Below are 17,208 nucleotides of genomic sequence, written 5' to 3'. Positions count from 1 at the left end.
CCTCCCGGGTTCCCTGTTGACAAGGCATTTCTCCCCTGCCACCCCTACACCTGCAATAACGGCCAAATTTAGCTAAAACCTGTGGGTCTGCTCTCTGAAGCTCTGCTGACTCTGTGCTGAGTCAGTTGAGGACGCAAACCCAGCAGGAATCCATGGGTTGGGTTTTTTTTTTTCCTAACAGTCATTTCCTACTTATTTAGCTTTCTGAACCAGATTCCAGCACCACCAGGCAAGCCCCAGGGCCAACAAAGTACAGCAGTTAGATCAAATTAACTGTATCATTACACTGCATCCCAACAGCATTCTCCTGAAGGCTTTGCCTCCTCTTCCTGTGTTTTTCACATCCGTACTGAATTCAAACTTTGAATTACTTGCTCCCTAATTATTTCTGGAATTCATTTATTTCCTTTGTGTTGTTACCTCTAAACTCCTTGTCTGGACTCATTATCCTCAGCTTTAGTAATGGAACAGCTTCTGGCTTTTCAGATCCCCTTATTCTTCTCTGAAAGCCGTGCAAAAATGCAGCCAAGGCCTTTCCCATTTCCTTGGTGGATGTCAGTCTCCTTTTCCGAGTATCCTCTAGCTGGCTCTACTGCTGTATTCAGCGTCAGCCTTCCTAACGCCTCAAAAGCTCTGTGTATTCCTGTCCTTCAGTGCGATTCACAGCACGTTCCTTCTTTCATGACTAGTATTCCCTGAAACAACTTGCTTTCTACTAGTGTCTCAGGACTCATCCACAGTTCTTCTCAGTCACCTTTTAGGTACGACAAAGCCTGCCCAGGCTGCTCTACAGATCTTCCATCCGTTTGCTTTAGATGCCTCCCTTCTCAAACAGTTTGCTCCTGCTGCTTACCAGTGCTTCTACAACTTCAGTACAAACTGTCTGCTGTCTTCTTCCTTAACCTCTAGCTTTTTGCTTCATGTTTTCTGTTAAGTGAGATCCCCTTAAGGTAGGGAGGCCGTCCTTACTCAAGAAAGTGAGGAGCACTCATGGCGTTATAGTCACTTGTGTAAATAAATACTTAGTGAATGATACTGAAACAGAGATATATGTAGAAGCTAAATAGCAATCCGCTGTACTTTGGCACAGCTTCGGTGCACACTGCACACCAGTCAAACACAATCCAGTTATCGCTTACACACGGCAACGTCACCACCCCTCTGCAAGCAATAAAACTACCACTTGCCTTCTCTTTTTTGTTGCTTTTTTCCCTCACCTAGCTAGAAGATGATATAATAGCCAAACCTGGTTATATTCAAAGTATAAAAGACTTTGCTGCTAAGCAGTCCCAAGAGTGGATGATTCTGGAGTTCTCCCAGCTTGGATTTATTGGTAAGTATTAAGACCTCAGCAGGGTCAGTTGGACTTGGAGCTGCATAGGTCAAGTAGCTCTCACTCAGAATTACATTTCAAAGCATGGAAGGTCTCGTACCAAAACTCCCTTGGTTCTTCAGGAAAGCTCCTACCGAAAGTCTTTTACTTTTTGTGCTCTTTAAAACTGTCTTTTTAATGCAGAGTGTCCTCAGCATAGGATCTAGTGGCTGGGTTCCCATAAGAAGCAAATTGTTTCATCTCAGGGTACTATGTGCTCCTGTAGTGTGTAGTCTTTTCAGGAATGGAATTTGAACAGTCAACCAAAAAAAAAAAATCCACTTCCTTTCCTTTGTGGAGCAGAACATGCATCCCATATCATAGGGAAGTATTGTTGTTATTTTTAGTCTAATTTTCTTTTTATATTTTTTCTCTGGTTCTAATACTATTTACTTGTGATAACACCTTACACGTGTTAGGTCAAACAAAGAAACCTAACAAAATATCCTGATACAAACAGCAAGAGAATGAAATGAACAGTGATAGTATTTTAAAAGCAACACTTCTCATACCTAGGTCTTAATTTAGTCAGTATAGTATTGCCAGTGAAATTGCATGTGTAGCATTTTAAGGAATTATTCAGACTCCATTTTATCCAACACACTGATAGAGGTGACTGGCAGATTTGTATTTGGAACCAGGATATAACCTGTGTGCTTTATTAACTGACTGGTTGGCTATGTGAGAATATCTCCAGGCATGGGATGGAAATCTGTTCAAGATCCTAACAAGCTGGAGGATAAGCAATTCTTCAAAGCTGGACTCTGTGTGAAATTTTCACTAAATATCAGAATTACATCCATGTGTTTAAGACAGGAGTAAACATAAAGCTGGTGTTTTTTGCAGAGGAATGAAAATATCTGAATATGCAACTTCTTGTCTTGCTTTCAGGAAAATTGTTTAAATCAGAAGACTTGCCACTCATAGTGGATTTTTTTCTCATGTTCTATAAAGATAAGCCCATAGACTGGCTTATGGACCACCTGCTCTGGGTTAAAGTGTGCAATCCAGAAAAGGACGCAGTAAGTATGTCTATGAATTTATGAACATAAGTAATATTCAAACACTCTTGGTGGCAAAATAATTTATTTTCAAAAAACAGAATAGAAATCTTTCAAACCTGACTTACTTTGGAGTTTGTGGGGAAAGATCTGCGGCAGATCTGCACAGAGTGGCACAGTGTTTGAGCCCATTAGGGCACGTGGAGGTGCCTGACACAGAGATTCACGTTTCCACACCAGAGCTGTTTTGCCTCCATCAGCTCACAACATGGACAGCACAAGCTCACATCTGCCTGCAGCTGGTCACGTAGGCAACCCTGCAACACCAAAGAAAATGTTGCATATGTAAAGCTACGTGGGCTACCACTTGCATAACTTTCTGCTGACCTGCTAATATGAAAGTCAGTAAAGCATACAGTTTTGCAATCACAGTCATTCTGAATTTTGCGTACCAATTCCTTTCTTTCAGGAAGCTGAACTTAAGTGTTTTGCTTTAAATCTTTTGCTATCTGGGAAAAACACTGACTGTTTGCCTGAAAAATAACCAAACATGCAGGGAAACACGTAGATTGATCGAACTAAATGACACTTTTCAATAAAAATGAAAGAAAGAGTTGTGTTGAATTGCAAAAGGTGCCGTTTCTAGCACTACAGGTGAGCCAAATGATATGCTGAGTATTTCTGTATGTCCTTTTGCGTTCTTTCTCTCACCAGTCTTTGGTGCTGGTCACTGCCCACACGCTTCTTGTATAACAGACTGTGCCATAGAGGACTGACCAGAGCTTCTGCTCCTTCTTGGTTTTTAAGGCTGAAGAGTTTTATTTGATTTGTGTAGCTAGTTTTTTTTTTTACTTTTGCATTAATAAAGAAGGGAGAAGAGACAGACAGGAGTTGTGCAGAGCTGGAGATGGAGGGGAGCGGAACAAACAAGCTTCAAGTTTTACTGCGTAGCAGGGGTGACCCCTGGGGATAACGGAAGGTCCCTGCTTCTACACTTAGTGAGGCCACTGGAGGAGTCTCTATTCCCACTTCATACAGATAAGAGTAAGACATCCTACTGCATGGGTTAGGCTGGCTCATAGGAGTCAGAGTGAGCCTCAAGTACCTTTAATTTAGGTTCTTGCCAAACTGTGATAACAGAATTAAAAAACAAGATACTGTTATGTTAACATCACCTATTCTAGATCTGTTCTAACATGTGCCAACTCAATGAAACATTTTACTTTTATTTTTTAAATGAGTCTTCTAGCTTATAAGACCTGATTCACCCTTAAAACGAAGCTGTGCTCCTGAAAGGCAGGCAGGCAGCTCAGGCGCGTCTGCCCTGGCCGAGCTGAAGCAGAGCGGTATCAGCAAGTTTCTAGTGAGTTTCACTTCTGCAATTGCAATTTCAATTGCTGCGGGCAGCAAAAACCTATTGAGACACGTCAGTCTCGAGCAGCCCTGGGGTGAGAATGACCAGCGGCATGACCTGCTTGGACTATTCGTGGGAATGCAGAAAGTGGAGGCTGGGAGAAGAACAAGGGTCCCAGCTGCTGCTACTCCTCTGTTCAACAGATTAAGGCAGTGGGCTTTCATACAGGCGCCAGAGAGGGCAAGCTGACAGAAATCCTCACGCTTTCCCCTTTCCGAGCAACTAAGGATGTCGCTAAGTGATCGCACGCTGTGCCTCACAGGAGCGCCACCGGGGCACCTGGTTGTGGATTTTATGTGCCATCCTGTGGTGATGGGTGTCTGGCGTGTTTTCAGCCTGGGCTGAGTATTAACATAGCAAGATTCAGCCACGTCTGTTCACTGAGCTGCAAAAGACAGTTTGTGATGATCAGAGCCATCAGATCTCTGTGTGGTTCAGAAACTTCATGTTTACCTCCTGTGAACCATCATTTGTTCTGGGGGCCACTGTACAAAAGACGTGGGCCTGTTAAAGCAAGTGCAGAGGAGGGCCACAAAGATGATCGGGGGGCTGGGGCACCTCTCCTGTGAGGACAGGCTGGGAGGGCTGGGGTTGTTCAGCCTGGAGAAGGGAAGGCTCCGGGGAGACCTTACAGCCTTCCAGTACTTAAAGGGGGCTTATGAGAAAGACAGTGAAAGACTTTTTACCAGGGTCTGTTGTGGCAGGACAAGGGGCAACAGTCTTAAATTGAAAGAGGGTAGATTTAGATTAGGTATTAGGAAGAAATTCCTCACTATGAGGGCGGTGAGGCACTGTCCCAGGTTGCCCAGAGCAGCTGTGGGTGTCCCATCCCTGGCAGTGCTCAAGGCCAGGCTGGACGGGGCTGGGAGCAACCTGGGATACTGGAAGGTGTCCCTGCCCATGGCAGGGGGTTGGAACTACATGATTTTTAAAGGTCCCTCTGAACCCAGACTGTGGCTCTGTGATCATATGCAGCAGCACGTTACCTAGCAAGTGTGGTGGGGACCAGCAGGCTGCAGACGGGAGCCCTGCCCCAGCGAGGAGCCTTACCTCAGTTTCTGCACAAATGACCACACCAGTCCAGTGCTGCTGGTTGTTCTCAGCTGCTACCCTAAGCAGCTCTTTTGGTGGTGCTGCCGTAGCATAACAGGAGACATGCTAGAGACCGCGTTATTATAGGGGATGAACTGCAAACCCTGTCAGTAGAAAGTTCGCAAATTTATTTTCTTCTAATGATTTTTTTTTCTAACAAAAGTATAGCGTGCTTTTCAAAGAAACAGCTGCCAATGGATCAGTTTGCATGCATTGTGTTTTTACATTGTTTTGCTGAACATCTGCTGTGGGCAAACATAAAAATACTTGGTTCTTTTTATAGCCTTCCAGGTGTTTTTGAACTTTTAATTAGTACTACTGTGGAAACCATAAATCCCCCATGAGTTTTGGTGTTTAAACCAGCTGAGTGAAGTCTTTATCCCTTCTAGCTTCAGAAGGTATTGATAAAGTTTATGTAACATTTTTCTTTTATAGAACTGAAGGCACTTGACTGAAGAGGTAAAGACATTATCCCCTCAAATCTAAGGATGTAAGACCTGTGACACAGAGAAGTTAAATGATCTTCCAAACTCATACAATAATTCTGTGGCAAAACCGAGGGCAGAGCCCAAGGAGTCTCATTTTAGCTCATTGTTCTGTTCCCTGCCATTATGCTTCATTACACCTCATTAATTATTGTAGCATGTTCACTTCATTGTATCAAACTATGATGCTCTATAGATACAGAGCTAAAATTACATTTAAAATAGTCATTTGCTATCATTCAAAAATCAAGAAACTCCAAGATTAGTACCAATTACAGTTACGTAATTCCATGGTATATATCATGTCACAAAGTGTACTTAACTGGAAAATCGGGATTGAAATACAGTATCCCAAGTGCTTTATCAGATTATAAGGTAAAAGATACATAACTTATAGTACAGTACATTATAAGCCTCTCAAACATAGCAGCAAGAGCCAAAATGATAAAGGTTGAAATGTAACCAGAACCTATCTCAAGAAGGTCACTGTTGGTCAAAATAGTTTAATTAGAATGATATGGCAAGGCCAAGAGTTGAAATGAAATTTGCCAGAAACAGTTAAAAAAAAAATCAGTTTCAGATCTGAGATCCATTTTTGCCACTCTTAGGTGTGATTGATGGCATACAGTGCAGAAATCCCTACATTAGTGGTGGTTGAGCCTTTAAATCTACATAGCTCCATGACTGGAATTACAAGTTCAGGTCTAGAAACAATGTATTTGAAATAAGGTGACTGTTAATCTAACAGTTATTCATTTAAATATAGATATTAAATACAGAATGAAATTGCTTTATGGAACTTAGTGTCTCTGTCTCTCTCCTTTATTTAAGTACACCTTCATTCCCTTTTATTTTACTTTCTTTCCAGATACACTGTGAAAAGGAAAAGGCAAAGTTACGTATCCGTGCTAAACCATCTCTCTTTCAGCATGTAGGAATTTATTCATCATTGGCTGGGAAGATACAAAATTTGAAAGTAAGGACAAGAAATTAATGCCCTGTTTCTAAATTATAAGCTTGTGTTCCAACTTGTTTCTCAAATCAGTTTCAAGCATTGCATCTTTGGCATTAGATGGCATTTCCCTATCCAGTTACAGATTTGGAGGAGAACGCTGACCTGGGATCTGAACTGCAGGTGGGGCACACTGCTGCTCCACAGACATCTTTGCATCTCTAATCTGAACACTTGTGCCAGTCATAGTAGCATTTCATGGCATGTAGGAACCCTCTCTGCAGCACAAGGTTTCACGTGCTCTGCACCATTACAGACACAAACAGCTGTGATGATTTATTTTGGCTGAATAATCTACCATGGACTATTAAGAAGAAGGTATACTGGTACCGTAAGGGTGTGGCTATTGTGACGGCCAGAGATTTTTAGGGAGAGTTTGGAGGGGAAACTGTGGATCTACCGTGTATCTGATAAGGACAAGAGCAATCCCCAGACTTCAGGGATGTCCTGATGGCCCCATTTAGACCAGCTGTGAGATCATTGGAATTGCTGTGTTGGATCAGACTAGAGGTTCACCTAGCCTCTAGCGGAGACCGGTATCAGATGTTCTGGCAGAAGGCATAGTAGACAACTATGAAATAGCCTACTGTGGTGAAGTTTATTTTGAAATCTGGGCAACTGAGAAGCAATCGGTACAGCTCTGTCTGCAAATTATAACATTAAGTCTCAGTGATTACACTGAAATGAATATTCTGTTTGTGTTAGAAATAGATTGTGTATTTTTGACACTGAGGTAATTATTTTCTGGAATAGCTTCCTGTAGTAATTCAAGATATTGGAGCACTTTTTTTTTTTTTTTTTTTTTTTTTTTCATTGTATGAACGAAATTACATTTCTTTATATCCAACAGGATAAAGATTTTGGCCAAAGCGTGCTACATAAAGCACATAATAATCCACCTGCAAAAGTGGATACAAGCCTAAGAATATACCAGCAATATACCTTGGAAAAAGTTTATAAAGGAAAAGACTGGTTTTGGGCTTCAGCTCCAGTGGCAGGGGACTACATCAGCTTCACCTTTTTAAATCCACTAAAAGTTGAAAAGTAAGTATTACATGATACTACATGTGTCCAGTTTGGAAATTACTGAGTCTGTTCAAAATCACCAGGGCTCAACCATGCACATAAACCATAGCCTCTTTACTGACAAAAAATCAATGATTTGCAATTTAGCTGCTCCCTTTCTTGACCTTCCCTCCTGAAATACATTTTTTCCGTGGTAATTAGAGAGCTTCTTGGATATTTTCCCCTTTATTTCTTCTGTTAAATTCTCTTAAGATAATTCTCAAAGGAATTTGTTTTTAATTAACGATATATTATAATATATAGTATAATATATATAATGTAATAACTCATCAATGGAGTCAGTGAAAGCTTTATTTCTATAGTTGTCAACAGAAAGGTTGTTTGCATGATGTCAAGTCAAAGGCCATGTCCCAGACCACACACTTAGCAGCGTAGGTGAAAGCAAAGCGAAAATACCAGTATTGTGGGGAAATGATGAAAAGTGAATTAATAAAGGTGGGATTCAATTGAAGATTCAAAGACTTGAATGTAGGTGTTTACCGCAGAGATGTCTACATAAGGCAGATGTGTAAGCTCCTACTATACATGGCAGAGATCTACTTGATGCAGTCAGTGGAAGCTAGACACCTTCATCTCGTTCTCTATTTGGTCACCTGAGTCAGTTGCTGTGACTGCATGGAGTGTATCTCCATTGCCTGTAATGACAACTTGAACACTTGGGTCACAGCCAAACTTCTAATTTCATGTGTTTGGATCCACAGCCAAAATCCACCTTGCATGTTTTTCTCATTCTAAAAGATGAAACTGTCTTCTCTATCTTCAAATCATTCAGCTTGGGTGTATTTGAAAGGAAGAGACACCTGTAGCTGAAGACAGGGAAGTGTTTTTCAGAAGGACTTTATGAACAATACAAACTGAGGTTGGCAACAAAAGAAGCAGTTCTGCCTGGTTCAGCAAAGCTTCTTCTTCTCTCTGTGTCAGACTGGAGAACAGATCTGAGTTAAATAACCCAGCAAGAAATATGGTTCCAGGAGAGTGTCTCTGACACAAATTACCATAATGACCGTATCTCTCTAATGATAATTCAGAGAGAAAACTCCTTCACAGTTGTTACACTTCCTCGCCAAGTTGGCCACAAAACTGAGACTTCCATTTCTGCAAAGACTGTAGATGTCTCATGTATTTAAAAAAAAAAAAAAATCTTAAGAAAGCAAGCCTGTATCTCCATCTAGTGAGCTGCGCTAAATAACAGTCGTAATAAACACTGGTGTTCTGTGATCAACAGTTAACTAGATTTTGCTTTGGGAAGCTTGGGTAGCCTGTATTTTTGCATTTCCCTGTCATTAGGAAGCTGTACTGGATGAAACTCATTTACAGATGGTATTGCCTAATCGCTAGTCCCAGCCTCATCCCATTGCTATCCTGTGAAAACGTATAGTTAATCCTGTAATATTTGGTGGTCGTCTTGAATGTTTGATACCAGAAAAGAGAGACTGATGCTTTAAATTTAATTAGCCCTTTTTGGATCTAAAAGCCTAAGAACTCTAATGCCAGACGTTTAAAACCAAACAGGGATTTTTATTCTTATTTTTTGAATCCCATAATTGTTTTTTGCTTGGATTCTAGCTTTGACAGTGCTGCTGTTCATTGGCTATAAAGGAGATTATTTAGAAGCACCTGAATTGAACAGTATTGATAAAAAGGGGGATTCTCTTGGCATGTAGCATATGGTCTAGCAGAAACAGGGATTTTTCCTGCCATTGCGTTCCAAAGGCCCATCTCACCTTGGCTGTAGGATGATAGGAACAGATCAGAGGGCAGATCTTCCTTAGCTGTTTAAACCTGGAAAGTTACTTTATTTAGAAATTGAGCACTGGAAAGGGGGAACACTTGCATTCGTGGCTCCAGCAAAAGACTGTTTTAATGCTTGTTCTGTTTAAAATAAAAAGCTTCTAATATGATTTGATCACACAGTGGGAAGTTTCAACGCCTATTTCTGTTCTTTATAGCCCACAACTAATTAAAGAAAAGGTATTTAAAACTTTCTATCAAATCTGGAAAGAATTACTTCCCTAGAACTTTTCTAAAGTATAGAATACCTGGAAATAATATACCTTCATATCATCAGGTATTTTTTCAGGAGTGGTAACATGGAGCACCCAGGTGACAAACTGTTTAACACCACCGTGGAAGTGTTGCCAGCTGATGTAAGTCTCTCATTTCCAACTGTAATGCACAGTGATGTTCAGCATAAAATGTCATGCCCTAGAAAATATTTCTGGAGATTTTATTGTTTTGTTTTTTTTACAGGAAATGCTAAGGAAAGAACTGGTTGACAATGGAGGTAAATTTAACTACCCAGCAACCAAAGACGGATATTTAAAAATAGGTAAATTGATTACTGTCACTTTGGAACCAGAAATTTTGTTCTTACATATAGAATATTTCTGCATTTGAGAGTTTTATTAACTCTGTAATAAATACAACATTCCAAGGTGAACTAGTGACAAAAAGAAACCCTTTGCGCTACTGCACATTAACTGCAGTCTCTGCAAGGTCTTAACAGGATGTATTGGGTTTGTGTGGCAAGGTTTTGGTAGCGGGGGGGGGCTACAGGGGCGGCTTCTGTGAGAAGCTGCTGGAAGCTTCCCCCGTGTCTGATGGAGCCGATGCCAGGCGGCCCACGCTGGAGCCGGCCGGGCCTGAGGGGCTGCGGTGGGGGGCTGCCTGCCGGGGGTCCCGGCTGGGGCAGGGCAGGGTGTGAGGGGTCCCCTGCGGGGGAAGGGGCGGCAGGGACAGCGTGTGGGGGGCTGAGGTGACCCCTGCTCCCCTGCGCTGCTGGGGGGTGGCGGGGGAGAGACAATCGGGCGGGAAGGTAAACCCAGGAAGAAGGGAGCTGTGGGGGGAAGGTGGTTTTGAGGTTTGGGTCTATTTCTCGTTACCCTACTCTGACCTGATTGGTAATAAATGAAACTAATTTCCCCAAGTCAGGTCCTTTTTGCCCATGGCGGTAACGGAGGGCGCTCCCTGTCCCTGTCTCAACCAGGCGCCTTTTGCTGCATTTTCTCTCCCCCTGCCCGGCTGGGGAGGGCAGTGACAGGGCGGCTCCGGTGGGCACCTGGTGTCCAGCCAGGGTCAGCCCCCAACATCGGATAATTGATTCTGGTTTGGATTTTGCAGCCTTAGCTGAAGATAAGGATTTCTTGATTATGACAGCATTAGCTTGTGCTCCAACCTGAAATGAAGGGGAAGCATAAGGCAATGGAGAACCCCCTTTTGACCCCCACCCTTGCTTCCCCTTCTTCCTTCCTCAGGGTGGTGCGGGGCTTCTCTTAAATGAACTGGGGATTCTCCGCGTGTTTGCCAAGGCCCAGGTTCTGCTGTTACCTCAACTAAAATGCTACTATGCAAACAGAAACAGACTATTGGGAGATATGCTTTGCTTGCCACTTTCTTCTGTCTTTTCTACCACATAACTGCACTTTTCTCCCAATGAACCACTTGCACCTCACAAGGGCTTCTGGTTTGCTTTGACTTGCTCCTCTCTCCCACCTCGGCTCCTCTCTCCTAGCTCCTCATGGCTGTTTTGTTCTAAGTAGAGGTCCAAACTGAAATGCTGGCAACTCACAGTTGCACAAGCAAGTTGATCAAAAATTAATATCATACATGGGATGAGCGTTTTTCATTTGTCTGCAGCGATTTACTGCCAGTTTAACAAGGTTAGTTCAAAAGCATTGAACTGGTGAAAAAATGCAGCAGAACTGGTCCATGGTTCCTAAAAATGTATTTTTAAAAATAATCTTACTTTTCAGAAAAAGCTCTTTTAGATTATTTACATGAACATGTGCGCCATATGTATGTGGTCACTACTAACACATATAAATTTTTTTTTTAACATTTGTAGCTATAGGTTCTTTATTTTCTTGTATTCTTCTCCAGCTCCTAGTTGCTGTAACTGAAGGAATGAATCCTTCTTGTTTATAGCTTCATCTTACTGTTTGACCTCTTCCAAAAGAGTTTTTCCCCTAATGTCATATCGCTGGAGTTAATTTATAATTTGGAATTTAGAGCTTTTGTATAAATTTACTTGGAAGCGTATTTCATTCTGATATAAGCTTTTACAGGTCTTGTTTTATTTTTTATTTAGGGGCTTTTGAAAATGGAATTGCAGAAGGCAGTGTCGATCAGTCAATAGGAAAAATACAGGCTATTCGTTTATTGGTCAATTCTGATTCTCCTGTATGGGCAATCATTAGTGAGGTAAGCATGTTAATAAAAACATTTTAATTAAAACTTTATTAAATGAATTTCAGTTCTTCTTACCATACAGTATTGATAATCATTAATTTTTATTTAATTTCGAATGGAACTTTGAATTATAGTAATTATTCAGGGGAGAACTTAAATTTACTTCATAGAAAGTGCTGGAAATACTCAAATGGGGCAATTCTCCAGTTCTGCAGTGCTGTAAGTACAGCCACCAGAATTTGGGTCATGATAAACCAACCAACCAAAGGAGACAGGGAGACTTTTCTAGCTTTTCCAGTCACTATCTTGGATATTAGGTATAATGTGCAAATTTTTCCAGATGAACATGTGATATTTTTTTTATTATTATTCATGTTTCACCCAAGTTTCTGAATGCATGTGAACCCATAAGTAGAAAGTATTTGGCAGAAGTAACTGGAGAGAATTACTGAGAATTACTACAGCCTTAAACTATAGCTATAGTTGGAACAAGGGAAAAGCTAATGTCTTAGGCAATGCTTCTGCAGATTTTAGAAAATAATGTATTTTTGGTTTTTTTCAGGTACTTATCAAGGCATCTGAAAACTGAAAAAAACAATTTCTTTTGCCATGTCACTTGTTACAAATTGCTTGTAAACTAGGCCAACAGCAACAAAAAACTGGCTGGGTAAAAAGAACAAATCCAAACCCATTTAATTCTTAATACTGTGTATTAGGAAAGAGTTGAGATAATATTCTTTATATAAAGATTTAATAGTTAAGAGATATAAAGAACCCAGTTATGTTAGTAATTTCTATAAGATATTCTTGATAAGGTGTCTTATATAAAAATCTCACCTTAGCATGGCAACATTCGATACATATGGTGATAAGCAATTGATAAGGCATTAACAGCCTGTCTCAGGGACTTAAGCAAAAAAGTATGGTAAGTTTCACCAGAACTAAAAATATGGATGTTTTTGAAAAATGTTAAGGACACAGTTTTCAACTCCACTAAGAACTAGTCAGTTTTGGAGGGAAAATAGAAACTGAAAAAAAAGTTGTCAATATTCATTGCAAGTATTTAGAGCAGTCCACAGAAATAGGAACAACTTGAAAACATGAAAATGAATCTCAAACTTAACAGAAGTGTGTTTCAGCCTTAATGTAGCATAAGTTATGTTTAATATTTTTTAAATAGGAAGTGCCTACAATTTACCATTTGAATAACTTGAAAATTAAAGAGGTATTGTTTGGAGGATTGTAAATCTTTTCAGTGAATTGTGCATTGAATTAAATACAGAAAATAATAAGGGTATTATGTATGACTATATTTTTGTAGAAAGTAAATTATTTAAATAAAGTTTTGGATCCTATAATTTGACAGTCAGTATGTACTGATATTTAATTCTTGGTCACAAGGCAAAACTCAATATAAATTTGAAAACAGAAGGTATACCACAGTAGTCTGATTTGAAATGTTTTTGAGAAATTACAATCCACCTTGGACATCTACCTGTTAATGTGCAGAATTCCTGGATTGCTTCCTTAATACTTGCAGCATGGTTGTGCCCTCATTCTCCTGCACATGCATTGCATCGTAACAGCAGACAGCGAGAAATAAACTGCACTGTACACTTGTGCATGGATTTGTATTAAATGGGTTAATTAATGTAGAAGTGTATTCTTAATGTAAGAGTATTTTTATTTAGAATAAGATGAAAATAATTTTCTAATATTAAAACAGTTCAGAAGGGAGTTTCGTTAAAGACCACCTCTAATAATATTTTGATAATTTACAGTATCGCTTACACACTGTGGTGCTAGATATTTGTGCGTGTATATATATATACATGTACGTATGCATATATTTCTTGGATCAAATACTGCAGCCTTCATTAGATTAAGAGTTTAATGCATGTTAAGAAGTAATGCAGCAATCCAGAACGCTTAGAGAAACAGAGAGGGACAACTTTATCCATCAGCGCTTACAGTAAAAAGAAGGGTTGAGTGAAACTGAGACCAGTGTCTTGTTAAAAAGCAGTGGCTAAAACTGCAGCTAGGGAAAAAAGGGAAATAAAGTGGCTCTGCAGCAAACTACCTGGCATGAGGAGGGCAGAGCCACCTCCCTCTGGCCTTGCTCAGAATCACCTTTCAGGTCATGTTTTTCCCTCTACTAATATAGGAGTCTGAGATACTTAGTCACAAGAACTTGTACAAGGGAGTAACACACAACTTAGTTTACATGAATGAAAGGCAAAATTGAGTTATTTGAAGCAATTCTCTCTCCTAACACGAAGTGCTTTAGCACCTTACATGAGCTGACAGTGAGGTGGACAGAACTGGCTGAACGGCGGAGCCGAGAGGACTGTGACCAGCAGCGCAGAGCCCAGCTGGAGGCCTGTGGCCAGCGGTGCTGCCCAGGGCTCAGTGCTGGGCCCAGTCCCGTTCAGCCGATTCACCGGTGACCTGGGCGAAGGCACAGAGCGTCCCCTCAGCAGGCTGGTGGCTGGTACAAAGGCGGGAGGAGCGGCTGATGCCCCAGAGGCTGCGCTGCCATCCGGCGAGAGCTGGGCAGGCTGGAGAGCTGGGCAGGAGGGACCTGATGGAGCCCAGCAGAGGCCGGTGCCAGGCCCTGCCCCGGGGGGGCACAGCCCCACGCACCAGCAGGGGCTGGGGGCTGCCTGCGGGGAGGCAGCTCTGCGGGGAAGGGCCGGGCAGTGCCGGGGCACAGCAGCTGCCCCCGGGCCGGCAGCCAGCCCCGGTGGCCCAGGAGGCCGGTGGCGCCCCGGGGGGCATGAGGAGGAGCGTGGCCAGCAGGCGCAGGGAGGTGACCCTGCCCCTCGGCTCTGCCCTGGGGAGGCCGCCCCGGGAGCGCCGTGCCCAGCGCTGGGCTCCCCAGTTCCAGAGACGGGGAGCTGCTGGGGAGGGCCCGGCGGGGGCTGCGCAGGGGGTGAGGGGCCTGGGCACCTCCCGGGGGAGGGCAGGCCGGGACACCTGCGGCTGCTCAGCCCGGGGAAGGGAGGGCTGAGAGGGCTCTGAGCGATGGCTGCAAACAGCTTCAGGGCCAGCGCCAGGAGGACGGGGCCAGGCTCTGCCAGCGGTGCCCAGCGACAGGGCGAGGGGCAACGGGCACACGCCGAGGCACAGGCAGCTCCCTCTGAACGTGAGGGAGAACTTCTTCACCGTGAGGGTGGCAGAGCGCTGGGGCAGGCTGCCCAGAGGGGCTGGGGGGTCTCCTTCTCTGGAGACACTCAGAACCCGCCTGGACGTGATCCTGTGCAGCCCGCTCTGGGTGACCCCGCTTTGGCAGGGGTTGGGCTGGGAGGTCTCCAGAGGTGCCACCCAACCCCGATTGTTCTGTGATTCTGTGAATACAGCACATATATTTTCATAAATGTACAATATTTTGTGGCCAGTGATGAAATCTTCCGAGGTAAGCATCTATTGCCTGCTGGCCTAAGACTGCAGGGGAAATGCCTTCCATGATCCACATGGTCCCTTCCAGTATATAAACTGACAGCGACTGTAACCAGACAGGTTAGTGAAAATTTTAGGGTAGGAAAATTCAGCCTTGTAACACCTGTGCAAATCGGAGCCAAATTTTGTTTACAAATGTGCTTAGGCCCTTAGGCTCAACACAACCCCAGCCATAACTAATACAATGTAACTACCTTTAATATCCAACTGACTACCTCTTCTATCTGGAGGGGCGGAGGGGAATTTAGTTATCCAAAATTGATGCTTCCTCTAAAACTTGACCTAGTACATCAATCTGCTTACTGAAAGGTTTCATTCTTTTAACAGACCCATACTTCAAACCCCAACAAAAGAGAAAAGTATTTCATTAAATGATAACATAATTCAGAATACAATTCTACAGAGCACATTAAATAAGCGGTACCAGTGCAAATCACTGCAAAAGCAACTTCCAACAGAGAAAGTGTTTTACTATAGAAAGCATTTCTATTTTCTAGTATACGTAAAGAAAAAAAGGTGCATTCAATACAAAAAAGCTCAAAATGTTCAGTGAGTGTATTCAAACTCATTTTAAATATAAATATACTGTGAAAGAGCCTAGCTAAATATACTTTATATTTAAATATATATATACTTGACTCGCTCGCTCTGTTGAAATCTCTATCTTTTAACAACCTACAGTATTGCTATTACCTGATAGTTAGGATTATAGATCAGAGGTGCTTTCCATTTTCCTTTATAGTTTGGGTTATTCTTCATAGGACGCACCCAGTGTCCACAACCAGGTGCAGTCTCACACTTTGGATTAGGGATCTGAGGAGCTTCCCACTCCCCATCCATTTCTTCATCCCTACAGGAAAAAAAAATAAAAAATTGCCAACAACCTATTTGAGATTGAACTAGCCTGAGCCCTAACACTCAGTCTGAAGTTAGGATCCACACACATTTTGCTATAACCACCTCAGAATTTTGACCAGCTCACAGAACTTTACCCAACAGTATAAACACTTTTTTTTTTTTTTTTTTTTTTTTAAGGAGTACTACACCATTTTGTTTTGGGTTTGTTGGGGTTTTTTTGTAAAAGGTCACAAGATCCTAACTGCCACTTGAAACACTTCTCTGTAAGAAGCTTAGCAATACCCTTGAGACTATAAATTGGTAACTTGAAATTATCATGTAAAAAGAAGTTATTAACACACTGTTAATAATACTGTGGAGGCACCCAGAAGAGGTAAATGATAAAAATGTATTTTCTGAAGTGTATTAAAAAAGCACAGCAGAGGGCACAGTTCCCAAATACCTTATCCCCCTGAGTATTTACACAGCATCAAATTATTTATTTATAACCAGATACAGTCTTGCAACACATGGGTGCAATATCGATGTATTTCACTGCAATATATGGTTTAAGCTACACAGTCCCTATAGACATACCATGGGTTATGCATGTGGGCTTCGAGGCAACTATTTGTGTGCGGGGGGGCCCGGCCGGCGCCTGTGTGTGTGCGGGGCGTGCGGGGGGGGGTTGGGCCGGCCGCGCTGGCGCAGCCCGCACCAGGCCGGAGGAGCGGGGCTCCCCGCGCCCCGCCAGCCGGCACACGCGCCCCGCACGCGGCAAGGGGCGGGGCGCCCGCGGAGATCCGCCCGCCCGCCCGCCAGGGGGTGCCGAGGCCACGCCCATTGGCTGGCGCGGGCGCAGCCGTGCGCGCGCGCAGGGCCAGCCAGCGGGGAGGCGGCGCAGGCGCAGAGCGGCGGCCGGGGCCGGGCCGGGCCGGGCCGGGGCGGGGCCGGGCCGGGCGGGGGGGCGCAGCCCGTAGGGAGCCGGCGGCGGCAGGTGAGGAGGCGGGGCGGCGCGCCGGGCCACGGCCGCTCGGGAAGGGGCGGGCGGTGCTCCAGGCCGCGGTGCTGGGGGCGGGCGGCGCGGGGTGCTGCGCGGGAGGGCCGCGGCGCTCCGGCGGGTCCTGCGCTGAAGCCCGCTGCGGCGCTGCCCGCTGCCCCCGGCGCTGCCGGGCCGCCCTGCGGGCAGGGGCAGAGCCGCCGGGGGGCGCGGGGAGGGGCGGTGGCCCCGCGGGCTCGGCCTCCGTGATGGCCGCGACGCG

The 17,208-nt window shown here is 43.6% G+C and overlaps 1 protein-coding gene across 7 annotated transcripts in view; it reads left to right on the top strand.

Annotated features, from left to right (window-relative positions):
* Positions 1-13,297, top strand: part of MGAT4D (MGAT4 family member D) — a 39,959-nt gene extending 26,662 nt beyond the window's left edge. For 6 of the 7 annotated variants that reach the window (XM_040580025.1, XM_040580257.1, XM_040580495.1 and 3 more), the window contains 8 exons: positions 1,222-1,333; positions 2,264-2,394; positions 6,233-6,340; positions 7,227-7,420; positions 9,531-9,609; positions 9,713-9,791; positions 11,550-11,662; positions 12,213-13,297. In XM_040580025.1, coding sequence (XP_040435959.1) covers positions 1,222-1,333; positions 2,264-2,394; positions 6,233-6,340; positions 7,227-7,420; positions 9,531-9,609; positions 9,713-9,791; positions 11,550-11,662; positions 12,213-12,239 — 843 coding nt within the window. In that variant the 3' untranslated portion in view covers positions 12,240-13,297. The remainder of the gene's footprint in view (positions 1-1,221; positions 1,334-2,263; positions 2,395-6,232; positions 6,341-7,226; positions 7,421-9,530; positions 9,610-9,712; positions 9,792-11,549; positions 11,663-12,212) is intronic. The other variant, XM_040580104.1, reaches the window with a different exon arrangement.
* The last annotated feature ends 3,911 nt before the right edge of the window (positions 13,298-17,208 follow it).

This window comes from Falco naumanni, chromosome 1 (assembly GCF_017639655.2).
Source record: "Falco naumanni isolate bFalNau1 chromosome 1, bFalNau1.pat, whole genome shotgun sequence".
In the NCBI taxonomy this organism is placed as follows: domain Eukaryota; kingdom Metazoa; phylum Chordata; class Aves; order Falconiformes; family Falconidae; genus Falco; species Falco naumanni.
The sequence above is the reverse complement of the archived record's forward strand: the minus strand, read 5'-3'. Positions and strand labels throughout refer to the sequence as shown.